Source organism: Dromiciops gliroides, chromosome 1 (genome assembly GCF_019393635.1).
Source record: "Dromiciops gliroides isolate mDroGli1 chromosome 1, mDroGli1.pri, whole genome shotgun sequence".
Taxonomy (NCBI): domain Eukaryota; kingdom Metazoa; phylum Chordata; class Mammalia; order Microbiotheria; family Microbiotheriidae; genus Dromiciops; species Dromiciops gliroides.
This window is the reverse complement of record NC_057861.1, coordinates 624142720-624167412: the sequence shown is the minus strand read 5'-3', so window position 1 is coordinate 624167412 and position 24693 is coordinate 624142720. Positions and strand designations below refer to the sequence as shown.

Genomic DNA, 24693 nt, shown 5'->3' with positions numbered 1-24693 from the left:
CCACCTAACACCTTTATGTGTATCTACAATGATGATACCTCTACTCAAGTTCTATTCTGGAGTTGACCCTGGGTTCTTGAAGGCTAGTTGTTCTAGGTCCTCTACAAAGTTGGGAAGACTTTGACTGCTTACAGATACATTGTATCTCCTGCCATCAGAATTTCCTGATCACTAGCTTTGGAGAGGACATGACCTTTGAAGACTTCGATTGCTAGATGATGAATTTAAACTGTCCTTGTTTAAGATAGATTCCTTTTAGAGTAGGATTCAATTTCTTTTTATTTAAAAATTGTGTGTGTCTGTAAAGGAGAATTGACTTTATGTATGCTTTATAATCCCTTGCATCAAAATGAAAAAGACTTTATGATACTGTTTAGAGGGACCAGAACTATGTTTCTCTGTGTGTGTGTGTGTTGTTTTTTTGTTTTTTGTTTTTTTTTTTAGTGAGGCAATTGGGGTTAAGTGACTTGCCCAGGGTCACACAGCTAGTAAGTGTTAAGTGTCTGAGGCTGGATTTGAACTCAGGTACTCCTGACTCCAGGACTGGTGCTCTATCCACTGCGCCACCTAGCTGCCCCCTCTCTGTGTGTTTTTAAGCCCTACAGAACTTAAAAGTTACTTAGTAAATTTTTTCCTGAAAAATGTCCAAATAATATATTGTGTATAGCCTTATGGTTAGTGAAATTCCCATGACTGCTATTTGGAAACAGTATTGCCATATTTTAAAATAGATTTTTATTCAAGTTTTTGTTTGTTTTGAGTAGCCTGGTAATCCTCAAAGGTGTTGAGAAAGTGGATTTTAATATTTTGTCCATATTATTTGACTGAAACTTTCACCACAAACATGCACCACTGAAAAATCATTATTTATTTATTTTTAGCTGTTTAAGTTTTTTTTATTCCCAAATTCTTTCCATCTAGCCCCCTCCCCCATTGAGAAGGCAAGAAATATGATATCAGTTATACATGTGAAATCATGCAAAGCATATTTCCATGTTAGCCATGTTGCAAGAGTAAGAAAGTGAAAAAATTATATTTCAGTTTCTACTTTGAGTTCATCAGTTCTTTCTGCAAGTGCATAGCATTTTTCCTTATGAGTCCTTTGGAATTGTCTTGAATCATTGTATTGATCAGAGTAGTCAAGTCTTTCACAGTTTATCATTGTTACAATATTGCTGATACTTTGTACAGTGTTCTCTGGGTTCTGTTCACTTCATTCTGTATCATATAAGTCTTCCCAGATTTTTCTGAAACCATCTTGCTTATCATTTCTTATACTCTATGCTTTTTTTTTTTTAAAGTGAGGCAATTGGGGTTAAGTGACTTGCCCAGGGTCACACAGCTAGTAAGTGTTAAGTGTCTGAGGCCAGATTTGAACTCAGGTACTCCTGACTCCAGGGCTGGTGCTCTATCCACTGTGCCACCTAGCTGCCCCCTATCATTTCTTATAGAACTATAAATAATATTCTATCACAACTATATGCCATAACTTGTTCAGTCATTTCCCAGTTGAAGAGCATCCCTTCAATTTCCAGCTTGTTGCCACAACAAGAACAAAAAACCAAAACAAAACAAAACAAAAACCTGCTATAAGTATTTTTGTACAAATAGATCTTTTTCTTTTTCTTTGATTTCCTTGGACTACAGCTGTAGTAGTAGTAGTATTGCTTGGGTCGAAGGATATGCAGTTTTATAGCCCTCTGGCTGGCCATATATTTTTCAGTTGGATGTTTAAGGGCCCTGTTGCTTCCCCCTGAAGCAAATTGATTTTTTTTCCCTAGTTGTCAGTGAAATCCATATGAACAATAGATATTTGACAGATAGTACTACCTCCCCCCTTATTTACTTTAAAAAAAATAAATTAATAAGCATTTTTCTTTTCCTTCCACTTTCTTTCCTGTCCCCTTCTTGGAGAAGGAAGAAAATACACATATGCATAGTCAACCAAAACAAATTCCCACATTATTCTTGTCCAAAATGCATGTCTCTTTTTGCATACAGGCCAGCACTTCTCTTTCTGGAGGTGGATAGCATTTTTCTCTATCAGTCCTTTGGCCATTATCAGTATTTGGTCATTACTTTGATCAGAATTCATAAATCTTTGAAAGTTGTCTATCTTTGCAGTATTGCTTTTATATAAATTGTTTTCCTTGTTCTGCTTACATTGCTTTGCATCAGTTCATAAAAGTCATCCCTGGATTCTCTGTAACTGGCCCTTTTGTCATTTCTTAAGATGTGATAGTATTCTATTGCATTTATGTGCCATAAATTGTTCATTCCTTAATTGATGGAGCACCCTCTTAGTTTCCAGTTCTTTGCCATCACATAAAGAGTTGTTTTAAATATTTTTGTGCATGAGTCCTTTTCTTTTCATCTCTTCAGAGTCTAGCTCTAGTAGTGGTATTGATGGGTCATTCTATATGTAGTTTAGTCACTTTTTCGTGATAGTTCCAAATTATTTTCCAGAATGATTGTATCAGTTTACAGCTCCACCAGCAGTGTACCAGTGTACTTGTTTTTCCACAGTCTTTCCAAATTTGTCATTTTCCTGATTGGGCAACTTTTCCAATCTGATGGGTATGAGACAGATCCTCAGAGTTGCTTTAATGTTCATTTCTCTATTAGTTATTTGGGGCAATTTTTTCATAATACTATTAATAGTTTTAATTTCTTTTTTTGAAAAATTTTTGTTAATATTTTTTTGACCATTTGTCAGTTTGGGAACGGCTCTTCTTATAAATTTGAAACAGGTTTTTAAACTATATCTTGAAAATGACACCTTCATTAGAGAATTGTTGCGCAAAGATTTTTTTTGCCACTTGTTTGTGCAGATGACAACTTTCTCTCTCCCCCCCAACCCTCCCTCCCATTAGGGGAAAGACAGTGGCTTAGAACATTTTTGCTCTTTCTGTTTACTGTTGATAGTATTATATCATTTCAATTTTTTCTAGCATTCTGAAACTCTTTAAGAATTATGAGATTGATGAAATATGGCATTTCTTCATATTAACTTTGATTTTTGTCCCTACTCTCTCTAAAACACTGGAATAACATATAGTACTTTCCTCCTTCAAATCTTAAAAAATTCATAATAAAATTCTGTGTTTTTATGTCACCAGAGGGGCAGGGGTACAGCACTTTGTTATATGGCATTATTTTTAAGATTTGCATCATGTTCCATACTCAGGATGAAAATTACATAGTATTTTACTCCCTTCCAAGAAAATTCAGGTAAAATGAATTTTAAGAAATTATTTTTTGTGTGGAGCTCATGTGTGTTTTTGTGTGTGCACACTTAGATAAGATTGGATGATTGGAAGAAAATATTATAGTTTTCTCATTTTTCCAGAGTGATCCTTGACTGTCATTTACCTTAATTTTTTAAGTTCTCAGTTCTAATGTATTAAGCAACTTCTGTGTGTATTGTCCTTTGCTAGTTGTTGGGACACATAAAGATAAATATGACAACCTGCCCTCAGAGAATTTTTAGGCTATCTGTTGGGAAGATTATGGTATATGCAGAAAGAATTAAAATATTAAATGTAATGTATCCAAGTAAGCTAAGTTGATTTCTTTGAGCTGTGCCAGTGTTTTGTTAGATTTTAGAGCCTCATCAGTTTTTATGCTGCCCATTAGCAAACTTATTTCCATGTTATCAACATCTGTCTTAGGTAGTATTAAATGGGATAGCATGACAGTTGTCTCTTGGGCTAGATTATACTTTATTTTTGAAAAAAATGTAGTATATCTCCATTTTCATAGCTATGTTGTTAGTAGCACATAATGTTTATTCAAAGGTGAAGATGTGTTTGTCTCTGTTTAACACTAACCACCTATTAATGGCACTTAGGTAAATACTTTATATTTGTATAGATTTAAAAAAATGCTTCCATATATATTAGTGAGGTGGCTAAAATTTTATTTGTTATAATTATGCTAGATGGTAGGATCATAGGTGAGGAAGGAATCATCTCTATTTTACCAGAAAGGAAACTGAGCATCAGAGAAGTTAGTGACTTGTCTAGGATCATATAAATAGTTAAGTGGCAGAACAGAACTCAGGTCTCCTTATCCCTACTTTTTTCTTTTTCCTCTTCTCCTTCACATCCTCCTCCCCCTTCCCCTGTTTTTTTTGGGGGGGAGTGGGGGTGAGGCAAGGCAATGAGAGTTAAGTGACTTGCCCAGGGTCATACAGCTAGTAACTGTCAAGTGTCCGAGGCTGAATTTGAACTCAGGTCCTCCAGAATCCAGGGCCATCCTTTATCTGCTGCACCACCTAGCCGCCCCACTCCTTTCTTCCTTCTTTTACAATAATGATGATTAAGTAGCTTATATTTTTTCATTTAATAATGATAAAATGTCCTTCATGTACCATTACTGTAAGTCTTGGTGTCCTCAGGATGTATACTTGTAATTTGGAGTTTTTTCTGATAGTAGAGATTTGTTTTATACTCAGCCATTCAAAATCTACTCTTGACAGAGTCCTCCTTATGACCAATCATAAAATCATAGAATGTTACAAGGCGCTTTAAATACTTTTATATAGAAAAGATGCTTTACTAATACACTTTCCCAGTTTAGTCAACAGTTCCATGTACTGCTGATAATAAGAATAACTGATCTATATTGTCTTTTGTGTTTACAAAATACCTTTTGAACTTTAGGTGCTATACAATATTTGCATCTTACTGATGAGTAAGCAGACCCAGGAAAGTGTTTGAAAGCTGTGTCCCAGTGTTTACTTCCATTAAATACTTTATTGTATCATATACAGCTGCAACAAAGTAAATATGTATATGTCATGAAAAGAATATTTCCCTGACTTTGAAAATACATATATTTATAACAATCATTAAAAGGTGTTCCAGGTGCAGCTAGGTGTTGCGGTGGATAAAGCACTGGCCCTGGATTCAGGAGGACCTGAGTTCAAATCTGGCCTCAGACACTTGACACTTATTAGCTGTGTGACCCTGGGCAAGTCACTTAACCCTCATTGCCCCACCAAAAAAAAAAAAAGGTGTTCCACCTTTCCTTTTATCACTTTCCCCTTCTTGTGCAATAGTTGGTACCCTGTCTTGCCCAGCTCTTAGCTCTGGATAAAGTGGCTTGATCACATACTAGTTAATAGTAGAGTAAAGTAGTATTTAGGTCTCTTGCCTCTGGGTTCACCACCTTTAGAATTTTATATAGTGATTTTATATAGCACTTTTAACTTTTGAAAATGCTTTTATGGCTATTGTCTTACAGCACTCAGGGCAACCTGAAGCTGCTTGCACAGGTGCTGTACCATATTCACAAATGTAATGCTACCACCTAGAAAGGCGGTGGTGAGCCAGGGGCCCTGATGGTACCAGCAAATGGGAATGCTATTTCTACTGCCATGGGAAAACTAATACCTCTCATTGTGTCTCATTTTAGTTATATGCTGCAAAGCATGTTTATATATTATACCTACCCTCATAGTTTTTTTATTGTTATAGAAGCATAGATTTATAGCAAGGCCAACCTCTTCTTTGTCTATTAAGTGTCAGGTTCCAAAGTTTTTAGATTGGGGTCAATCCTAGGAGCATCAAGAACAATTTGATCCTATTGTTGTATAAACATTTTTGAAGTTTATTGAACATTAATGAACTTTATTTTGTGTTGTAAAGAGCTTAGGCATATACCTTCCATAATACTGCCTTGGCCAGTGTCGTTCTTCATTCAAGTCTTGAAAGCTCACTATCATGTAGTTCAAGTAATATACCAAGATGCAAATCTAATAGCTAGAAAAGGTTCAAGTTGGCTTTTAAGCCCCAGAGGCATTAATCTCTCAGCCTGCCTATCATCTGTTTTATTTTAATTTGTGAAATCACTGGCCTGGATTACAAGGGAAATCAGTTTCTAAGGAGCAGTTGATTTCTGTACAAAGGTAGCTAGCCCTTCTGGACATCAAATCTGCATCCCTGCTTAGTCTTTCTATTTTTTATTATTTCATTACTTTTATCCACAGAAGAGTAGGTATTTAAAGTCAGAAGGAAGAAAAATTAGCTTTACCTGTGAATCTGACCCAGGTCTTCTGACTCTAAATATCCACTGGACCACATAATCTTTTGTTCACTTAAAATGGTATTGTTTTTCTTGATAATGGGGATAAAATGAGAAAATATAGGTAATAAAATTATCTGTGTCAATTAATTTCTCTTATCCTTCTTTCCTTCTAGTATGACGCTATTCCCATACAAACTAGTGTGGTATTATGTTCCTGTCCAGCCCCATCAATGGTGAGAAACCATACCGATTCCAGCACTCCCCCTGTCATCGTTCCCTGTAGTAGTAGACAGGGGTCTACCATGGATGGCACTGCAGCCGAGCCAAGGTCTAATTCAAATTCCTTACCACAACATTCAGGACAGCAGCTACCACAGCCTCGAAAGAAACGGCCAGAAGACTTCAAGTTTGGAAAAATCCTTGGTGAAGGGTCTTTCTCAACAGTAAGTATATGGATAGTAATTATTTGAATTTGTGTTTTCTTTTGTGGGATGAGCTTTGAGCTAGAGGACTCTGGTTGAATGGTAATTTATACGTTCTTAGATGGAGTCATAGAATGTTAGATCTGAAAGGGTCCCTTGAGATAATCTCTAATAACCCACTTATTTTATAGATGAGGATACTAGTTTCATGTTGCATTTAAAAATAATGAGAGAGAAAAATAGCCAGTTCTAGGTAAATAGTCATCCCATGAGATGTATTTCCTCTGTTAGGAAGGTGACTGAGATTAGCCTTCTCAGTGTTTATACTGCTTTTTTTCCATTTTTAAATTATAAAAATTGTATTAAGATATTTTTAGTTACTTTATAATAGTAAGCCCCAGATGACCCATGACTTGAATTTCTTCAAGTAGTTAATTAATTTCATGAGCTTTTGTCAAATGATGTCATCTTTGTTTTATTAGCTGTGACACAAGGAGATTCCTGTGTTCCTTAGGATGAATCTTATCCGTTTAATCTCTTTGCCAGTTATTTAGTAACATTTCTTGACTTCATGCACTCTCATTTCAGTAAAATAGATAAGGAGGTATTTCCCTGGTTGTTTCTGTTTATTAGATTTTAGTACTTGAACACAGGGTTTTCCCTTGCTTATCTCTGTGGAGATGTGTTTTACAAAAGAAAATGGGTTTGTGGTACAAGTAGTACAGTCCATTCATATGAAAGAGATTTACTTCTGGGAGCAGTATAACTTAAAGTGAAAAGCATGAGTTGTTTGAGAAATGCATCTAGCTTTCTCATATTTCTCTTAACAACAACAAAGTCAGTGTTGGTAGTTTTAGGGATCAGTACCATGAACTCAGGTCTTCAGGCTCCCAGTCTCTTGTGCTTTCCCCATGCTGTGCTTCATTCAGTTCATCCTTTGTTAGCAGGATCATGAAGAAGTAGTTACTTTTGTGGTCAGCTTGACAGTTCTTAAATGAGAAGATGGAGTCTCATGGATGCCCAGTTCAGGATTTCTATTCATCCACTGTTTCTAGAATTCTTAGGCTGTTATTATGTGTACACTACAGATTAACTTGGCTGAAAATGGAAGTGGTATTGCTGCCTTAAATGCTCATATTGCCAGTTCCTGGGCAGACCTCAACTTTGGTATTCATAGACAATTTCAGAAATTAGTGGCCAAAATATGGCTGTTGGGTAGGAAAGGGCTGCTACCATATTTTGAAGTGCCATGATAAAGCCACCTTTTATCAGTTAATTGATAATTTCATAGATGCTAGTCCTAAAAGTCCAACCTTCTTTTTTAATTGGTATAAACATTGAGGCCCAGAAAGGTCAATCAACTTGTCCAAGGTCTACAGCTGTGTGTGGGGGACTTGAAGTTTTGATACAGTCCTTACTAACTGCCATATCCCATGTGTTTATCGTTATAGAGCACTGCCTTTCACTGCTGAATGCTATGTTGTAGAGCCAGGGTTATGATGGGAAAACAAGGCCTTAGACTTTGAGTTCCTACCTGCTAGCTGTCTATAGAATGTGGCATAGTAGGAAGAGCACTTGTCTGAGAATCACACCACCTCAGTTTAAGTCTTGTAGTTAGAGTCTAGGTCTGTGGCTCAGTTCTAGTTCATAGTCTGTGTGATTAACTTTCTGTGGAACCTCGGGCAAGTCACCTCCCCTTTCTGAGTTTCATTTTGCTCATCTATAGAATGAGCAGAGTGCATTAATGATTTCCAAGGACCCTTTCAAAGATTCTAAGATTATAAAATAGAAAATATAATAACAGCTCAGCCGGTTGTAATTTCTTTTATTGGGGGGAAAGTGTGTGTAGGCCTTCTACAACTGGGCCACATTTTTCACATTTTTATGAGAGACCCAGGACATCAGAACAAGATGAAATCAAGAATTTATTACCAAAAATGTCAACCTAGTGTTCTCCAACCTTTGAAGTTTACATTTTGATATTTTTATGTTTGATATACTTTATGGGAAAACTTTTAAAAATGTGGGAGGATATGTTATTGAGGTTTACTGACTCTTACTGACAGTGCAAACATGATCTTAGTTTTTTAATGAGTCTTTGATATTGACTCATTTGGTTATAATTTACCTTTTTCTTCTAAAACTATAATAGAGCCAGAAATGTTTGTTTAAACGAGGATTCTATATTTGTTCATTTTACCTGTTATGAATTGCATACATATTATTGACAGCAGATTGAGCATAAGACTTATCTAGAAGAATATGCATATTTATTTATTAATTAATTACGCACATTATCTTGTCCAGTTTTGAAATTATTGTATAGTACCTATATACACAAAAGCAATTTAAGACTTTATATTGAACCTAATCTGGTTACTTTTTGTTGTGCCCTTTCTCTCATCCCTTACCACCTTCCTTTTCCGTTTGCCAAAAACAGGTTGTCTTGGCCCGAGAATTGGCAACTTCAAGAGAATATGCTAGTAAGTAATAATGCAGACAAGTTAAATATAGAATCTATAAATATAAAAACATTGTTGCATTAGAAACGTTAACTTTTAAGTGTTCTATACTGATTTGAAGGACCTGTGAATACTTGTTTTTTTTAAGGCTCTTAAAAATATATTGTTTTAATAACCAATTAATATGTAGAAAACATTAATAAATTGGGTACTTAAATCTTTACCAGTCTTAGTAACTCATGTCTTTTGGTTTTTGTTTAAGTTAAAATCCTAGAGAAACGGCATATCATAAAAGAGAACAAGGTACCATATGTAACCAGAGAAAGAGATGTAATGTCCCGCCTGGATCACCCTTTCTTTGTAAAACTTTACTTCACATTTCAGGATGATGAAAAGCTGTGTATCCTTTGAAATGCCTATCAATATAGTCAAAGTAGACCATGAAATATTCTATCATAACAGAGCAGTGATGCCTAATCTTTTTTGGAGTTTTTACACCTCATTGTTTGATGTTGCAACCTTTCTTCCCATCTCCCCTATAACATGGCATATGTTTAAAAAATGAAAATAAGATAAATTAATTTTGAGAGTTCCTGACACATTTTCATATAGACATTCTCAGTGAGTACAACCAAGACCAGGACTCAGTGAATGAGAACATAATTCTATGTGAAAATAGTTGAAGGAATAGGTGAAGTTTTTTGGTGGTTATAAATGAACAAATTTATTTAAACCATCAGGAGGATTGTTTCCTTGCAAATAATATCTCCATATCTGTCATTCACACAAATACACACCTCACATATATAAAAGTATTGTTTAAATTAAAACGAACTTAATTCCTCTACATTAAAGCACTTTAAAAGTTCATGTAGGTTAGTTCCAATATATTGAAAATGTACATTTTACTTATAGATTTCAATTAAATAAAAAATAATTCAGAAGTGTTCCATAGAATCTTGAGTTTGAGTTTCTTACCTCAGGGTGAGAAAAAAGACCCATGTAAAACTGGGAATAGAGTTGACAGTAAGAATGGCTTTCAGATACAAAATGGTAGGTTTGGGGTACAGTGAGGTATTGAGTACAAAATCCCGACTGGTTTTCTTGTGGTTTCTCATGTGTCACATGCTACTCTGTCTCCTGTCTCTGAACTTTTCAGTGGCTTCCCCATCCCAATATATACCTCTTTTCATCCCTCCTTTCCTTCAGAATTTTGCTTAATCGCTACTTCTCCGGGAATTCTCTCCTGATCCTTCTGGTTACTAATGCTTTTCTCCCTTCCCAGTGTAAGCCCTTGAGTGCATGCTACATTTCATTTTGTGTTTGCCTCCTCAGCACTGAGCACAGTACCTTGCACTTAATAAATGCTTGTTGAGTAATTCATTTGTTCATCTTTGGTTGATTGATGTCCCTTTACTACTAAACTCCACTGTATAATTAAGAATAGATAGGGGGCAGCTAGATGGCGCAGTGGTTAAGCACCGGCCCTGGATTCAGGAGTACCTGAGTTCAAATCCGGCCTCAGACACTTGACACTAACTGTGTGACCGTGGGCAAGTCACTTTACCTCCGTTGCCTGCAAAAAAAAAAAAATTATTAAAAAAAAAAAAAGAATAGATAGGGATTGGTCCTGTGATTTCATTGATATAGAGAACTCTTGGCTGAGGAAACTCCTTATACTAGTTCAGGTTGGTCTTTGCAATTTATTTGCCTTAGAGAGTTGCTTCAAGCACTGAGAAGTAACGTAACTTGCCCTGGGTCACACAGCCAGTCAATACATATCAGAGGCAGGACTTGAAGGCAGATCTTCCTGCTCTCTGTATTGTATCACCACACTAATGTGTACTTAGGGATTCTTTTTACTATCAGCTTAGGAGAAGCATAATTAAGGTAATCTGCTATCATACCAGCATATGATGCTTTTCAAAGTCAAATATAAATATCTTTTGCAGTGTTTTACCATTTTAAAATTATTCTATACCTGTGTTCTCTACTGTTAGTGTGAATAATTTAAAGTTGACTGGATTAGTGTCTCATTGCATCCATGCCCTTCAGCAAAGACATCATGTAGAGAATTTCCTATATGGAAGGGAAAGGAAAAGAACAGGCATTTATTAAGCGCCTACTAGGCACCAGCCATTGTGTTAAGGGATTTACAAGTAAGAAACCTTTTTTTTTTTTTTTTGGTGGGGCAATGAGGGTTAAGTGTCTGAGGTCAGATTTGAACTCGGGTCCTCCTGAATCCAGGGACAGTGCTTTATCTACTGCACCACCTAGCTGCCCAAGAAACCTTTTAAAGGATAAAAGTTATCTATAGCCTTACTCTTTTTTCTAGGCAGTTCTATGTAAAATTCTAAATGAGATAGTCTTAAAAACAAAACAAAACTATCTAAGATTTAACAATAGTCCTTAAATCAACCAATTGGAAAGTTTTTTTATAATCTATAAGCTCCCCATTTTAATTTAGTCCTGTTGCTTAGAAATGAATAAATGAATCAGTTTATATACAAATACTCATTAAATTCCATTATAGTAACAGGAATAATAATAATAGGTAGGATATGTACTATAGGATTTTATATATATATATATATATATCCCTTTAAGGTTTGTGGATCATCTGGTCTTTGTAACAATCCTGTGAGGTAAATTTTACTATTATTCCTATTTTACCTATGAAAATACTGTGGTTCACAGAGATAAATGACTTGTTCAGGATCACTCAGCTTGTGTCTAAGGCAGGATTTGAACCTTGATCTTCCCGAGTCTAAGACTGGTGCTTTACCTACTGTGCCACCTAGCCAAGAACCTAAATAATAACCATTGGTGAAGCTATTACAGAAACCATTTTTTCCCCCTCTGCTCTGTCCCAAGATATCAACTTCGGTGGCTTGAAAACTCTTCTCAAACTCCTTTGATTTCTGTGTGCTCATCAATCATACCATTAGGGTTAGACTTTGTCTTAAATTTGGTGTTTCCCTTCTCCAACTATAGACTCCCTAATAGCTCTTCTCATTCTTATACACCCATGAAAATGTTTCTATTTTGGACAGCATTTTTAGGCTCTCACTTTTCTCTTAGCCCTTTACAAATGCTCTACTCCCTCTGCAGCTTAAGCTCCCTGGTTGGTTGACATTGCTGCCCACAGAATAATTTTAGACCGCTTCAGGTTCTTAGTTTCCTCTTGTGTCAAACCCCAACTTTAGATCAATCATCAGTTTGTATGAGAATACAGAAATTATAAATGTAAGAAAGATATTATTCCCAGACTCAAAGGTACTGTTAGAAGAGAGCATCGAATACCAAAGTTCAGATCCTTGTCATTCAACTTTAGTTTGGTCTTAGCTACTACTTTCCCATCCTACCATTTCTTTTTCATTTTCCTCTTCAGTTCTAATTGTGTCTGTTCCAAACCTTTTCTCCTGACTTTTCTCAAGTCCTCTTTTCTTTCCTGATCTCTTCATATATATAATTTTTTTGGAAGGAGGGCAGGGCAATGAGGCTTAAGGGACTTGCCCAGGGTCACACAGCTAGTAAGTGCCAAGTGTCTGAAGCTGAATTTGAACTCAGGTCCTCCTGAATCCACTTTATCCACTTTAATCTGCTTTATCTACTGCGCCACCTAGCTGCCCCCTCTCCATATTTCTTTGAGTTAATGCTACCTTCTCAGTAGATTGAATCAGTTTCCTGTACTCCACTCCATCGAGAGGACATTTGCTTAAGTTCTTCATTGATCCCTGTTTGTACTTTGCTATATGTGTGTTTATAACGCTCTTGTCTTTATAAAGAGTTTTATCAATGTAAGCTGCTGCTCTTTTCTCTATGTGGAAGGCTCTCACTTTTTCAATGGGGTCTCTTGTTCCTTCACACATTATTAAATCCTTTTTCTTCTTATTCCTTTTTTGGACCAGAAGAGGGTGACCCCTTTCCTCTCAGAAATTATCTGCAAAAACCAAGGTCTTATGATTTAAAATCCATTTTTTTCCTGTTAATATCTCACAAAATAGATATGTGAATATGAAAAACGATAAAAGGTTTTTTATATGCATTATTTCATTTTATCTCAGCTACTTTCAGGTCAGACAGGGAATTCTGTTAGAAAACTAAATTAGATATGAGCTGATTAGGTCCTATGCTAGGATGATGAAAAATGGGAATGGAGAAAAGCTAAAGCTGTATAGTATTACAAAGGAGGCATGATTGTTCTTGGTGACAGGACTGGATTTAGGAATTCGTGGAGATAGGAAAGTCAAAAATGACCCTAAGGTTGGTTGTATCTATATCCTATTGTCCTTGTCACCAGCTCATTCATACTCTTGTTCCATTTACTCCTTGTACAATCTCAATTATCCCATGCTTTTTACTACTATTGTTATCACTATTAGTTAATAACAACTATTATGTGCTATGTAATATAAATTATAATTCCAGAACATTTTGCATACATTCACATTTTATTGTTATGATTGGAGAGGCAAGTAATATTTCACTGATCCCATCTTACAGATGAAGAAATGTGCTCAGAGAGTGCAAATGAAATCAAGTTTCAAAGTTCAGTTTTCTGACCACAAGTCTAATCAAAAAATTTCTAAGAAATGCATTTAAGCTAGGTTGATAAGAGTCAAAAGAGATGAAATGGAAATGATAAACAAGATTTCTTTCTTTCTTTTTTTTTTTTTTTTTGTGCTGGGCAAAGAAGATTAAATGACTTGCCCACGGTCATACAGGTAGTAAGTGTCAAGTGTATGAGGCCAGATTTGAGCTCAGGTCCTCTTGAATCCAGGGCCAGCACTTTATCCACTGTGCCACCTAACTGCCCCAAGATTATTATTATTTCTTCTCCTTCTTCACCTTCTCTTTCTTCTTCTTCTCCTTCTTTTTTCCTTCTCCTTCTTCTCCTTCTCCTTTTCCTCCTCCTCCTCCTCTTCTTCCTCCTCTTCCTCCTCCTCTTCTTCCTCCTCTTCCTCCTCCTCCTCCTCCTCTTCTTCCCCCTTCTTCCTCCTTCCTCCTTCCTTCTTCTTCCGGGGCAATGAGGGTTAAGTGACTTGCCCAGGCTCATACAGCTTGTAAGTGTTGAAGGCCAGTGCTTTATCCACTGTACCACCTAGCTGCCCCCAAACTTTTCCTTTTTTTTCCCCCCCTTTTATTTTCTTTTTAGGGCAATGAAGGTTAAGTGACTTGCCCAGGGTCACACAGCTAGGAAGTGTCAAGTGTTTGAGGTTAGACTTGAACTGAGGTCCTCCTGCATCCAGGGCTGGTGCTTTATCCACTGAGCCACCAAGCTGCCCCGAGATTTGTTTTTAACATAGTCAATCCTAGCTCCGAGGAGGGGATGAAGAAAATGTAGCAAGTATGCGTAGGATCCTGTTTTGTTTTTTCATTTTACATCCTGAGGAATCCAGTTAAAATTGTGCTTGGCATAACTAAGCCAGCAGGTGGAGTATTAAACCTTAAAACCTTCGTGTTTTAAGGTAGTAAGGTAGTCAAGTATCTGAGGCTGGATTTGAACTCAGGTCCTCCTGAATCCAGGGCTGGTGTTTTATCTACTCCACCACCTAGCTGCCCTCAATTACTATATTTCTTTTTTTTTCTTTTTTCTTTCTTTCTTTTCTTTTGGTGAGGCAGTTGGGGTTAAGTGACTTGCCCAGGGTCACACAGCTGGTAAGTGTCAATTGTCTGAGGTCGGATTTGAACTCAGGTACTCCTGACTCCAGGGCCGGTGCTCTATCCACTATGCCACCTAGCTGCCCCTTACTATATTTCTTAATATAATTTTTTTTTCAAAAAATTTATTATTATTTTTTTAATTTTAGTGAGGCAGTTGGGGTTAAGTGATTTGCCCAGGGTCACACAGCTAGTAAGTGTTAAGTGTCTGAGGCCGGATTTGAACTCAGGTACTCCCGACTCCAGGGCCGGTGCTCTATCCACTGCTCCACGTAGCTGCTCCTACTATATTTCTTAATAAAATTTCAGGAACCTTGGAAATAATTTCTGAACACCACAGACCCTGCTAACACTTGTGTGCTTCTTTTTCTACGTCAAAGTTTACAGCCTTTAGTTCACTGGAGTTTTTTATATATCTTCCCTTAGGTTGCTTGTCTACTCTTATAACTTCACTGTTTACCTCCACGCAGATTGTTTCAATATCTCTGTCTTTCATCTGTTTTTCAACTAAATTCCAGTCTTTTATATGTTTTCATAGTATTCTTTGGATGCCCTTCTTTCACCTCAAAGTTATCCAGAATTGAATGTTTCAGGTCTCTAGTCTTCTCATCTCCCTCCAATTCTGTCAGTATGCCATCGTTGTGTAAGTTACCTAACCTTGGAGTTGCTTTTACTTCTTTCTTACCTTCACTCCGTGTGTGTGTGTGTGTGTGTGTGTGTGTGTGTGTGTGTGTGTGTGTCCTGACACCAAGCACAATCCTTCCCTTGTAATATCTCTGAGGCTTACCTCCTTTTTTTCTAGTTCCCTACCACCACTAGGTTCATTTCTTTCTTGATTCCTTTGTAATGTCCCTGCTTTCAATATCTCTTCTTTCTGCGACCTCAGCATAGCTATCGCACTACTCTTTTCAAAATTCTGATTTCTGTCATGTTACTTTCCTGTTGCCTACTGGATCATGTCCAGATGATTTCTTATCGACAAGTTTCTCATTGTTGCCTAGACATAAGATACTCATTTCTACTTACATGCCTTTTTTTTTTTTTTTTAAATGTGGTACCTCCTATCTGGAATATTGTCCTTTCTAGGTCCAATATTTTTCCAAAGTCCAGTTCAACTCCTGCCCCAAATCCCGTGTATGTATACCCTGATGCCTTCCATTTTTGATCTCTCCTATAGCTTTTATTATTGTTTTGTCATTTGATTATGTTCTGTCTTATATTATTTTCTGATTGTTTGATGTGCTTAAATCATCTTATAATACTTTGATGACTCTCTCATACTTATGAATTCCTTAATTTATCTGGAGGTCAGATTTCTAGGAGTTCAGACCACCAAATTCATTGGTGAATGAGGATGGAATAAAGAGAACTATTAGAGCCAGGACCCTTAAATCAGTGAAAAGTGAAAAGAAAAACCACAAAATAACAAGCTGCAGGACTACCTAGCATTCTAGGGTCATTTATTTTAGGGGCAAAAAACTCTTTAAATACAAAGATATTTATGCTGAAGTTTAATCCATTCAGACTTGGCCTTGACTTTTGTCATATTCACATCTTTTGTTGTAGAAGACAGCCTAGCAAATGATAATTTGTTTTAAAAAATCTTCTAACAAAATTGTTTATAAAGTTTTGGTGCTTGATCTTGATGGCGTGAAGTGTATTAGTTATCTGGAATGCCCATTATATAGGACACCTTACTCTCCAGTAGTGATGTAGTTCCTGTATTGCTTTTAGATTTTCTATGGTACTTTAGTGCTGGGCCCTTTGGAAATGCTTAGGTACTTGTGGAGTTTTATTGAACCAGGAAATGATAAATCAAATACTCTTTTGCAAAGTACATTATAAGTGAGGGAAATTTCGTGTGTTTATAAATTGAGAAGTAATTGTTTGTATTTTTTTCTACAAGCTATTAAGTACCTACTGTATTCAAGGCATTTTATTCAGGGGGTGGGAATAATTTTTTTTAGTTTTTTTGAAATTACACTAATGTGGAGAATAAAACTATAAAAGCTGCCTCTTCTGCACAATTAAAAGTTTATTGCTGAGTCATTTCGGTATTAATAAGTTGAGTAATTCTAAGCATAACTTCGAATAGCTTTCCTTCAGTGCTACACAAACATACTGCACATATTTCTGAAAAGAATATTGTTTTTCATTTTCTGTCAGAAGTTACATATGCTGTAACTGGAGCCAGACGTACTGGGCTTACGGATTTGCGGTTCTACTTTTGCTAAAGTAGAACATTACTTTTTTGTATAAGAAATCACATAGTGTTTCCTAGTTATTCAGCCAGAAAAATGACTTACAAAGACCAGTGAATCTTAAAGTTAGAGAATGTTAGAACTACAAAATAACCTTAGAAAGAACCTAATACAATTTCCTTGTTTGGTAGAGGAAGGAACTGAGGTCCAGTGATGGATCACTTTTTTCGTCATAAACCCTTCAGAGTAGTCTTAGATCATTGTATTGCTGAGAATAGCAAAGTCATTCACAGCTGATCATATTATAATATTGGTGTTACTTTCTACCCAGTATATTTCATTTTGCATCAGCTCATGTAAGTCTTTCCAGGTTTTTCTGAGGGCATCCTGCTCATCATTTCTTATTGCACCATAGTGTTCCATTATAATCTCATCTCACAGTTTGTTCAGTCATTTCCCAGTTGATGGGCATCTCCTCAATTTCAAATTCTTTACATCAGAAAAGGGTTGCCATAAATATTTTTTTTAACATATAAGTCCTTTAACTTTTTGGTTTTCATCTCTTTGTGGATACAGACCTAGTAGTGATGTAGGTCAAAGAGTATGTATTGTTTTATAGCCCTTTGGCCATAGTTCCAAATTGTTCTACAGAATGTTTCATTTAGTTTACAACTCCACCAACAATGCATTAGTGTCTCATTTCATCATGTGCCCTACAACATTTGTCATTTCCTCTGCTGTCCTATTATCCAATCCAGTAGGTTTGAGGTAGTACCTCAGAATTGTTTTGACTTGCATCTTTCTAATCAATAGTGAGTTAGAGCATTCTGAGTGACCACTTGTAAGGGTTAGTGTGGAGTAGGATTCCTGCTCAAGTAAGATTGGATTGAATGACCTTTGAGTTTGAGTCCAATCTGAAAATTCTTTAATATTTTAAAATTTTTCATTACCATTCGTCTGAAAGAGTTCAGGTCTCATTCTTTTCATGGTTTCTCTAAATTTTGATGTTAGAGTATACAATTCCATGCCCTGTTCTTGGCCATTGTTACCTTCAGTTTTCATTTAGTTATAAAGTGTTTCCTGTATGCCTTTTAAGGTTTTAATTGAGTTTTAAAGCTTTTAAATGTTGATCCTTAACTGTATCTTCAGATTTTGGCCTTAGTTATGCCAAAAATGGAGAGCTACTTAAATACATTCGAAAAATTGGTTCTTTTGATGAGACCTGCACCAGATTTTATACTGCTGAAATTGTGTCTGCTTTAGAATACTTGCATGGAAAGGGAATTATTCACAGGTAAAGTAGATTTATCTTTAAATATTTGTAGATATATTTATTGGTAAACGATAGTTATTTTTACAAAATTCAAAGGTACATTCAAAAAGTTTGTGTTGTAAAACTTATGAAAGTCTCTTTGACCTTCATACAACATTTAGCTCAGCAAAATCATATGTTTGGTAGTTTTGAAATCAGATTTTTTTCTCCCTCTATATATTGCCCTTTGCTAGTAAATTAGGCACTTTTAGAACCTGATAGGTTTTTTTTGCAGATGTAAATTTGCCTGAATAAGTTCTAAAGAATGACTTTTCTGTTTATCAGGATTCATTTGCATTCAGTGAACTAAAAATCTTAACAAAAAACATTATTCTCTTAAATAGGCCGAGTATGTTCTCTGCAATCTAATTTGCATTGTCAACTTTTAAAAAAATAAGCATTTTCTTGAAAATTAGTACAATACTGAACATGTCTGTGGAATGGTCACAAATGAAGTTAATTTTCATGGCTTCATATATTTGTATAGTTCTGCACATGTTACCTATCTGCTTTTTTGTGGGGGAGATATTTGAGTGAGAAAGAAGAAACCGTTTTAATGGCAATATTTAGCTTTCCAAATCAGTGGAAATTTATTTTAAAAAATTAAAATTTACATTTATTTTTAGTTCTAGGTCTTAACACCAAATGAGGCAAAGTTAAAAAACCATTACAAATGAAGAATGTTTTTGTTTTTGGTTGTTTATTGTTGAGAGAAGGGGGAAAATAAAAACCATAAGGATTGTAAAATGGAATGAGAGAAATTTTTCCACATTTTAGCATATAATATCAAGACCAGCATTTAATAAGGAATACTATCACTAAATTTAGGTGTGCAGGCACCAACAGGTAGACAATCACTAAGCGCACAGAGTTGTTGTAACAGTTGGCTCTTTAGCATTTATTTATACTTGTAAATGAAAGCTGCAAGGTATGTTTCTAGTATTTGTTGACCATTTTAGTGACTTGTTTAAAAGTAGATATTACTGATTTTACCTTTAGCAGTTCATGATCTTGGTGTGGGTGCTTCCTCTACTAATGTATATCATAATTACTGTGTTGTACTTGATGGCCTTTGAGCTACTGTGGTCAAAACATGTCTCACCTTGTAGCTTAGTGGCTACAACTCTCTCTAGTAATGAGGCTTTTTGAACTTAGTTAGCTAGGCTGGGTCCTTGAATAAGAGTACAATTTATCTCTGGGCTCATACTTGAAGCGTTTCCAATTCATGCTTATGTCCCTGCCATGACAAAGCATTGGACAAAAGCTCTAATGAAAATGAAGGATATGTTAGGTTAGTTGTAAATTTTTATATTGTAGGTTGAAAAGATTTGCTTCAGTAGATAACATTTCAGGAGAGTCTAAGCTTTCCTCTTTGAACTTTTTAAGCCAAGGATAGATGACTATTTTGCTAAGCATGTAGTTTGTTTTTCTTTAAGCAGATGGCTTAACAAAAGGAGCATCTTACTGAGGGGTGATAGTGAGAGGTTGGACTTTGAGAATTTGCTATGTTTCACCTGGCTATCCTGAAAGAACTAGAAGGAACATTGACCTTAAAACACCTGCAGTCATAGCAGGATACATAGCAGGATAGCAGAAGAGTATTAAGTTTATCCTGGGCATCCTGATTGTTTTGCTGTCTGTTTTATGACTGATTGTGTCGAGCATGATTTGTTTATGCCTATTTTTTTCTTTGTGCTGAAATGGGTTTTGGATTTTTACTTCGTATATTTTCATCTTAGAACTGTGTTGAAATGATGATTTCAAAGCCAGGAAGCCAAAATTGGTGTCTCTAATGAGAAATAAGTAGTTAAAAGTGCCATTGTGACCATCTCTTTGTAACAGTGTAGTTTTCTAGGTGGAATAGATCTGTTTGCCTATAAGATTTCATTAAGGGTGATTATATTTTCTTTTTCTTTTTCCTTTTTTTTTTTTTTTGGTGAGGCAGTTGGGGTTAAGTGACTTGCCCAGGGTCACACAGCTAGTAAGTGTTAAGTGTCTGAGGCCGGATTTGAACTCAGTTCCTCCTGACTCCAGGGCTGGTGCTCTATCCACTGCGCCACCGAGCTGTCCCGATTATATTTTCTTTGGTCACATTTAGTGCATGTTAAAATGTAACTACTTTAAATATTTCAGCTGAAATGTGAAAATCTACTTTTTCAGGGACCTTAAACCAGAGAACATTTTATTAAATGAAGATATGCACATTCAGATTACAGATTTTGGAACAGCAAAAGTATTATCTCCAGATAGTAAACAAGGTATGCAAGTATTCTTTTCTCACACTATTTAGGCTGAATTCAGTTTTATGGTATAGAAAAGATATTTGAGAGTTGTTGGATGTTATAAATCAGAATTATAGATTTGCTTTGTATTGAATTATTTTGTTTTTGAAGTATTTCTTTGTATAGTTTGGACAGTAAGTCCTTGGTAACAATGAATAAAAATATTGTACGATTCATATAATTCCAAAAAATCATAGAGCTAAAAGTATCAAGATGTTTTTGCATGACCACATGTATATAACCTGTATCAAATTGCTTGCTTTCTTAATGGGGGGGTGGTGTGAAAGGAAGAAGGGAGAGAATTTGGAACTCAGTTTAAAAAATGTTTTTACAGATAATTGGGGGGAAAAAAGGAAAAAATAAATTAAAAAAAGTATCAAGAACTTAAATAATGTACAAAAGATGTAATAGTCTTGAATAGTATGGTATTATTCAAGCCACCATGCCCCTTTAGGAAGTGGACAAGATGTACCAGGCAGCCATTTTTTTCTTTCAATGAGGGTTAAGTGACTTGCCGGGGGTCACACAGCTAGTAAGTGTCAAGTGTCTGAGGCTGGATTTGAACTCAGGTCCTCTTGAATCTAGGGCCTGTGCTTTATCCACTGGTCCACCTAGCTGCACCGCAGCCATTTCTTTTGTCGCAAATAGATTACTAGAACTGCAAGTTCAATCTTTTTTTTTTTTTAAACACCTAGAAAAATTGAAGGAAGTAACTTGCTTACTTCACTTCTAGGGCTTAGCAGACACTTATCTCCAGTGAACTTTTTACTGTACTATGTTCTTAGTGTGTCCCTATCAATAATAACATCAATTAACATTTTTATGGTATTTTATTTTATTTAGGTTTGCAAAGTGCTTTATAAATATTACCTCATTTGAACCTCACAACAACTCTGGGAGATTGGTGTTATTATTATCTTCATTTTACAAATGAGGAAAGTGAGGCAGAGATTTAGGTAACTTGCCCAGAGTTATACAGCTACTGGGTGTCTAAGGCTGGATTTGAACTCAGGTTTTCCTGATTCCAAATCCAGAACTGTATCAGAGAAGGAACCACAGAGTTCTGGGGATATAAAATCATAATTATCCTTCATGATATTCATACCTGTGTTATTTAATTTGAAATGTAATATTTTCAGAGAATGAATGCCAAATAAGTGTATTAGGAGAAACCCAGGAAGTTCTTGTGTGTGAGCCATATTGTTAAGATACGGGGGAAAAAAGATACAGTGCTCCTCAAGGGCAAGGACTGTATTTTGTTTTATCTTTTGCTCCCCAAGTGCCTAGCACAGCTTTGCAACATAGTTGGTACTTGGAAAATTTTATCTTTGTATCCTCAGAAACTAATTCATTGCCTTGTACAAAATAGGTGTTTATCAAATGTTTTTGAATTGAATTGAAAGAATAGATATCAGTTTAGAATGAAAATTATTGGGATAGCCAATGAGATTGACTACCTTGATGTGGCAGACCTCTGGATATTTTTTGGGGGGGGGTGTTTGTTTTGCAGGCCATTGAGGGTTAAGTGACTTGCCCAGGGTCACACAGCTAGTAAGTGTCAAGTGTCTGAGGCCACATTTGAACTCATGTCCTCCTGAATCCAGAGCTGGTGCTTTATCCACTGTGCCACCTAGCTGTCCCTGTTTTTTTTTTTTTTTAAGGTATTTAATTTTTTTCCTAATTACATGTGAAGATAGTTTTCAACATTTTTTTGTTTTTATCTTTTTTTATCATAAAATTATTTTATTTCCAGTTACATGCAAAGATAGTTTTCAGCATTTGTTTGTTATAACATTTTGAGTTCCAAATGTTTTTCCTTCCTGCCCCCCCCCCCAAGACAGAAAGCAATCCGATACAGGTTTTACATGGACAATCACATTAAACATATTTCTGTATTGGTCATATTGTAAAAGAAGAATCAGAAGAAAAGGAAAAAAACATAAAAGAAGAAAAAAAACAATAAAAAAGTAGAAACAGTATGGTTCAATCTTTATTCGGATTTCGCATTTCTTTTTTCTGGATTTGGAGAGCATTTTCCATCAAGAGCTCTTTGGAATTGTCTTAGATCATTGTATTGCTGAGAAGAGCTAAGTCTATCACAGTAGATCATCACACAATGTTGCTGTTATATTGTACAATTCAACATTCATTTTTGTAAGATTTTGACTTCCATATTTTTCCCCTTCCCTTCCCTCCCCCCTCATGAAGGCAGCAGGCAATCTGATTTAAGACCTCTATGGATACTAAACCATTTTGTCTAATAAATAATGCTAATGAGTTTCTGGGAACTGAGTCAGATTATTAGTCATTTGAACTGTTTCTTTGGGAATTCTTCTAGAAGATAACAGATACTATTTAGCTTTAGAACCTAACTGTTGGATTCTCATGCCATATCAGTGTAAAAAATACCCCAGTATTCATATTGCAAGGATGCATAGTGAAGGACACTCGATTATAAGTTTTGTCAGTTTCTTATAAAATGATGAATTATTTCCCTCACATAGAAGAATGTATTTTGTGGGGAGGGTCAATCAGTAAGTCCATCTATTATATAGCAGGTACTTTTTTAGAGCTGGCATTGCAAAGACACAAATTAAAAATTCTCTGTCCTTAAGGAGCTCACTTTCTCTACAAGGAGATAATATGTTACACTTACCTTGGAGAGGTAGGATGGGTTAGCGGATAAATCAGTGGACTTGGAGTCAGGAAGACCCAGGTTCAAGTTCTACCTCAGGTACTTGTTAGCTTTATGACTCTAGGCAAATTATTTAACCTTGCTGTGTCTTGCTTTCCTTACTTGTAAAATGAGGGGGTTGGACGCAACGACTAATGCTTCTTTCAACTCTGAATCATTTTATTTACACTTCAAGCATAAACAAAATTTGTAGAAAAGAAATTAAAGGTAAATTTTAGGGGGAGCAGGAACATCTGAGGGATTCCAGAATGACTTCATGTAGGAAGAGGTGTTTTAGATGAGTTTTGAAGGAAACTAGAGGAGGAAGTGAAGAAGGGTAGTATTGCAGACATGGTGGGACTCCTGCAAAAAGGAGATAGAATGTCAGCTCTGAAGAATAGCAAAAAGGCCAGGTTTACTGTACTGAAGAGTTTGTGGGAATGGGGAGAATAGTGGGAGAAAAGTATAACGCTGTAAAGGTAGATTGGAACTAGGTTATGAAAGACTTTAAGGCCACGTTGAGTTGCATTTGATTCTAGAAGGAACAGGGAGTCACTGGAGTTTATTGAGCAGGGAAACAGTATAAATAAACATGTGCTTTAGGAACATCACTTTGGCAGCTGTGTGGAGGATAGATTGGAGAGGCAGGAGACTTGAGGCAAGGAAGACTAATTAGGAAGCTAAGGACATAGTACAGGAATAAGATGGTAAAGGCCTGAACTAGGGTGATTGCCCTAGTGAGTAAAGAGGAGGGAATCATAGGAGAGAGATTGAGGAGGTAGGATCAATTAAGGCTTGCTAACTGAATGGATATGTGGGGTAAGGGAGAGTGAGGATTCAGTGATGATTTTGAGGTTTCAAACTTAGGTGACAATGTGGATCTTTTTGGAAATGTCCAATAAATATTTGGTGATGCAGGACTAGCGCCCAGGAGAGAGGACAAGAGTATATGTGCATACCCAAATCTGGGATTCATTTTTGTAGAAATGAAAATTGAATCTAATGGGGCTGATGAATTCACTGAGAGAAGGGAAAAGAAGAGGGTTCCAACAAGAGCTTTGGGGTAAACCCTCATTTAGGGATCCCAGTTGGGATGGTATTGCAGCACATGAATATAGGTAGAATGAGAAACAAGAGAGTATTTATTATTACAAAAATCCAGAGGAGAGAGTATCTTGGGATGAGAGTATAGTCAGTAATGTCAAATGCTAAAGAGAAGTTGGGAAGGATGAGGATCTACAGAAGCTTATATCTTGCACTGAGGTTACTGGTAACTTTTTTCTTTTTTTGGTGGGGCAATGAGAGTTAAGTGACTTGCCCAGGGTCACACAGCTAGTAAGTGTCAAGTGTCTGAGGCCGCATTTGAACTTAGGTACTCCTCAATCCAGGGATGGTGCTTTGTGCACCGCACCACCTAGCAGCCCCTCTGATCATTGGTAACTTCAGAGGAAGCAGGTTAAATTGAGTTTGGTGATGAGGTTGCTGAGAAGTCAGATTTCAAGGTTTGAGAAGGCAGTGAGAGGAGAGGAAACAATATTCCACTTTTGATATGAGCTTGGCTGTTAATAGGAGGGGAGATAGAGGAAGATAGCTTGTAGGTGTGGTAGGGCCAAGTGAGTGTTTATAAAGGATGAAGGAGACTTGGG

The 24693-nt window shown here is 36.2% G+C and overlaps 1 protein-coding gene across 5 annotated transcripts in view; it reads left to right on the top strand.

Annotated features, from left to right (window-relative positions):
* The window catches only part of PDPK1 (3-phosphoinositide dependent protein kinase 1), a 122922-nt gene that overhangs the window by 54375 nt on the left and 43854 nt on the right, over positions 1-24693 (top strand). For all 5 annotated transcript variants that reach the window (XM_043980449.1, XM_043980431.1, XM_043980438.1 and 2 more), the window contains 5 exons: positions 6204-6473; positions 8893-8935; positions 9177-9314; positions 17929-18073; positions 20252-20349. In XM_043980449.1, the coding sequence (XP_043836384.1) occupies positions 6261-6473; positions 8893-8935; positions 9177-9314; positions 17929-18073; positions 20252-20349 (637 nt within the window). In that variant the 5' untranslated portion in view covers positions 6204-6260. The remainder of the gene's footprint in view (positions 1-6203; positions 6474-8892; positions 8936-9176; positions 9315-17928; positions 18074-20251; positions 20350-24693) is intronic.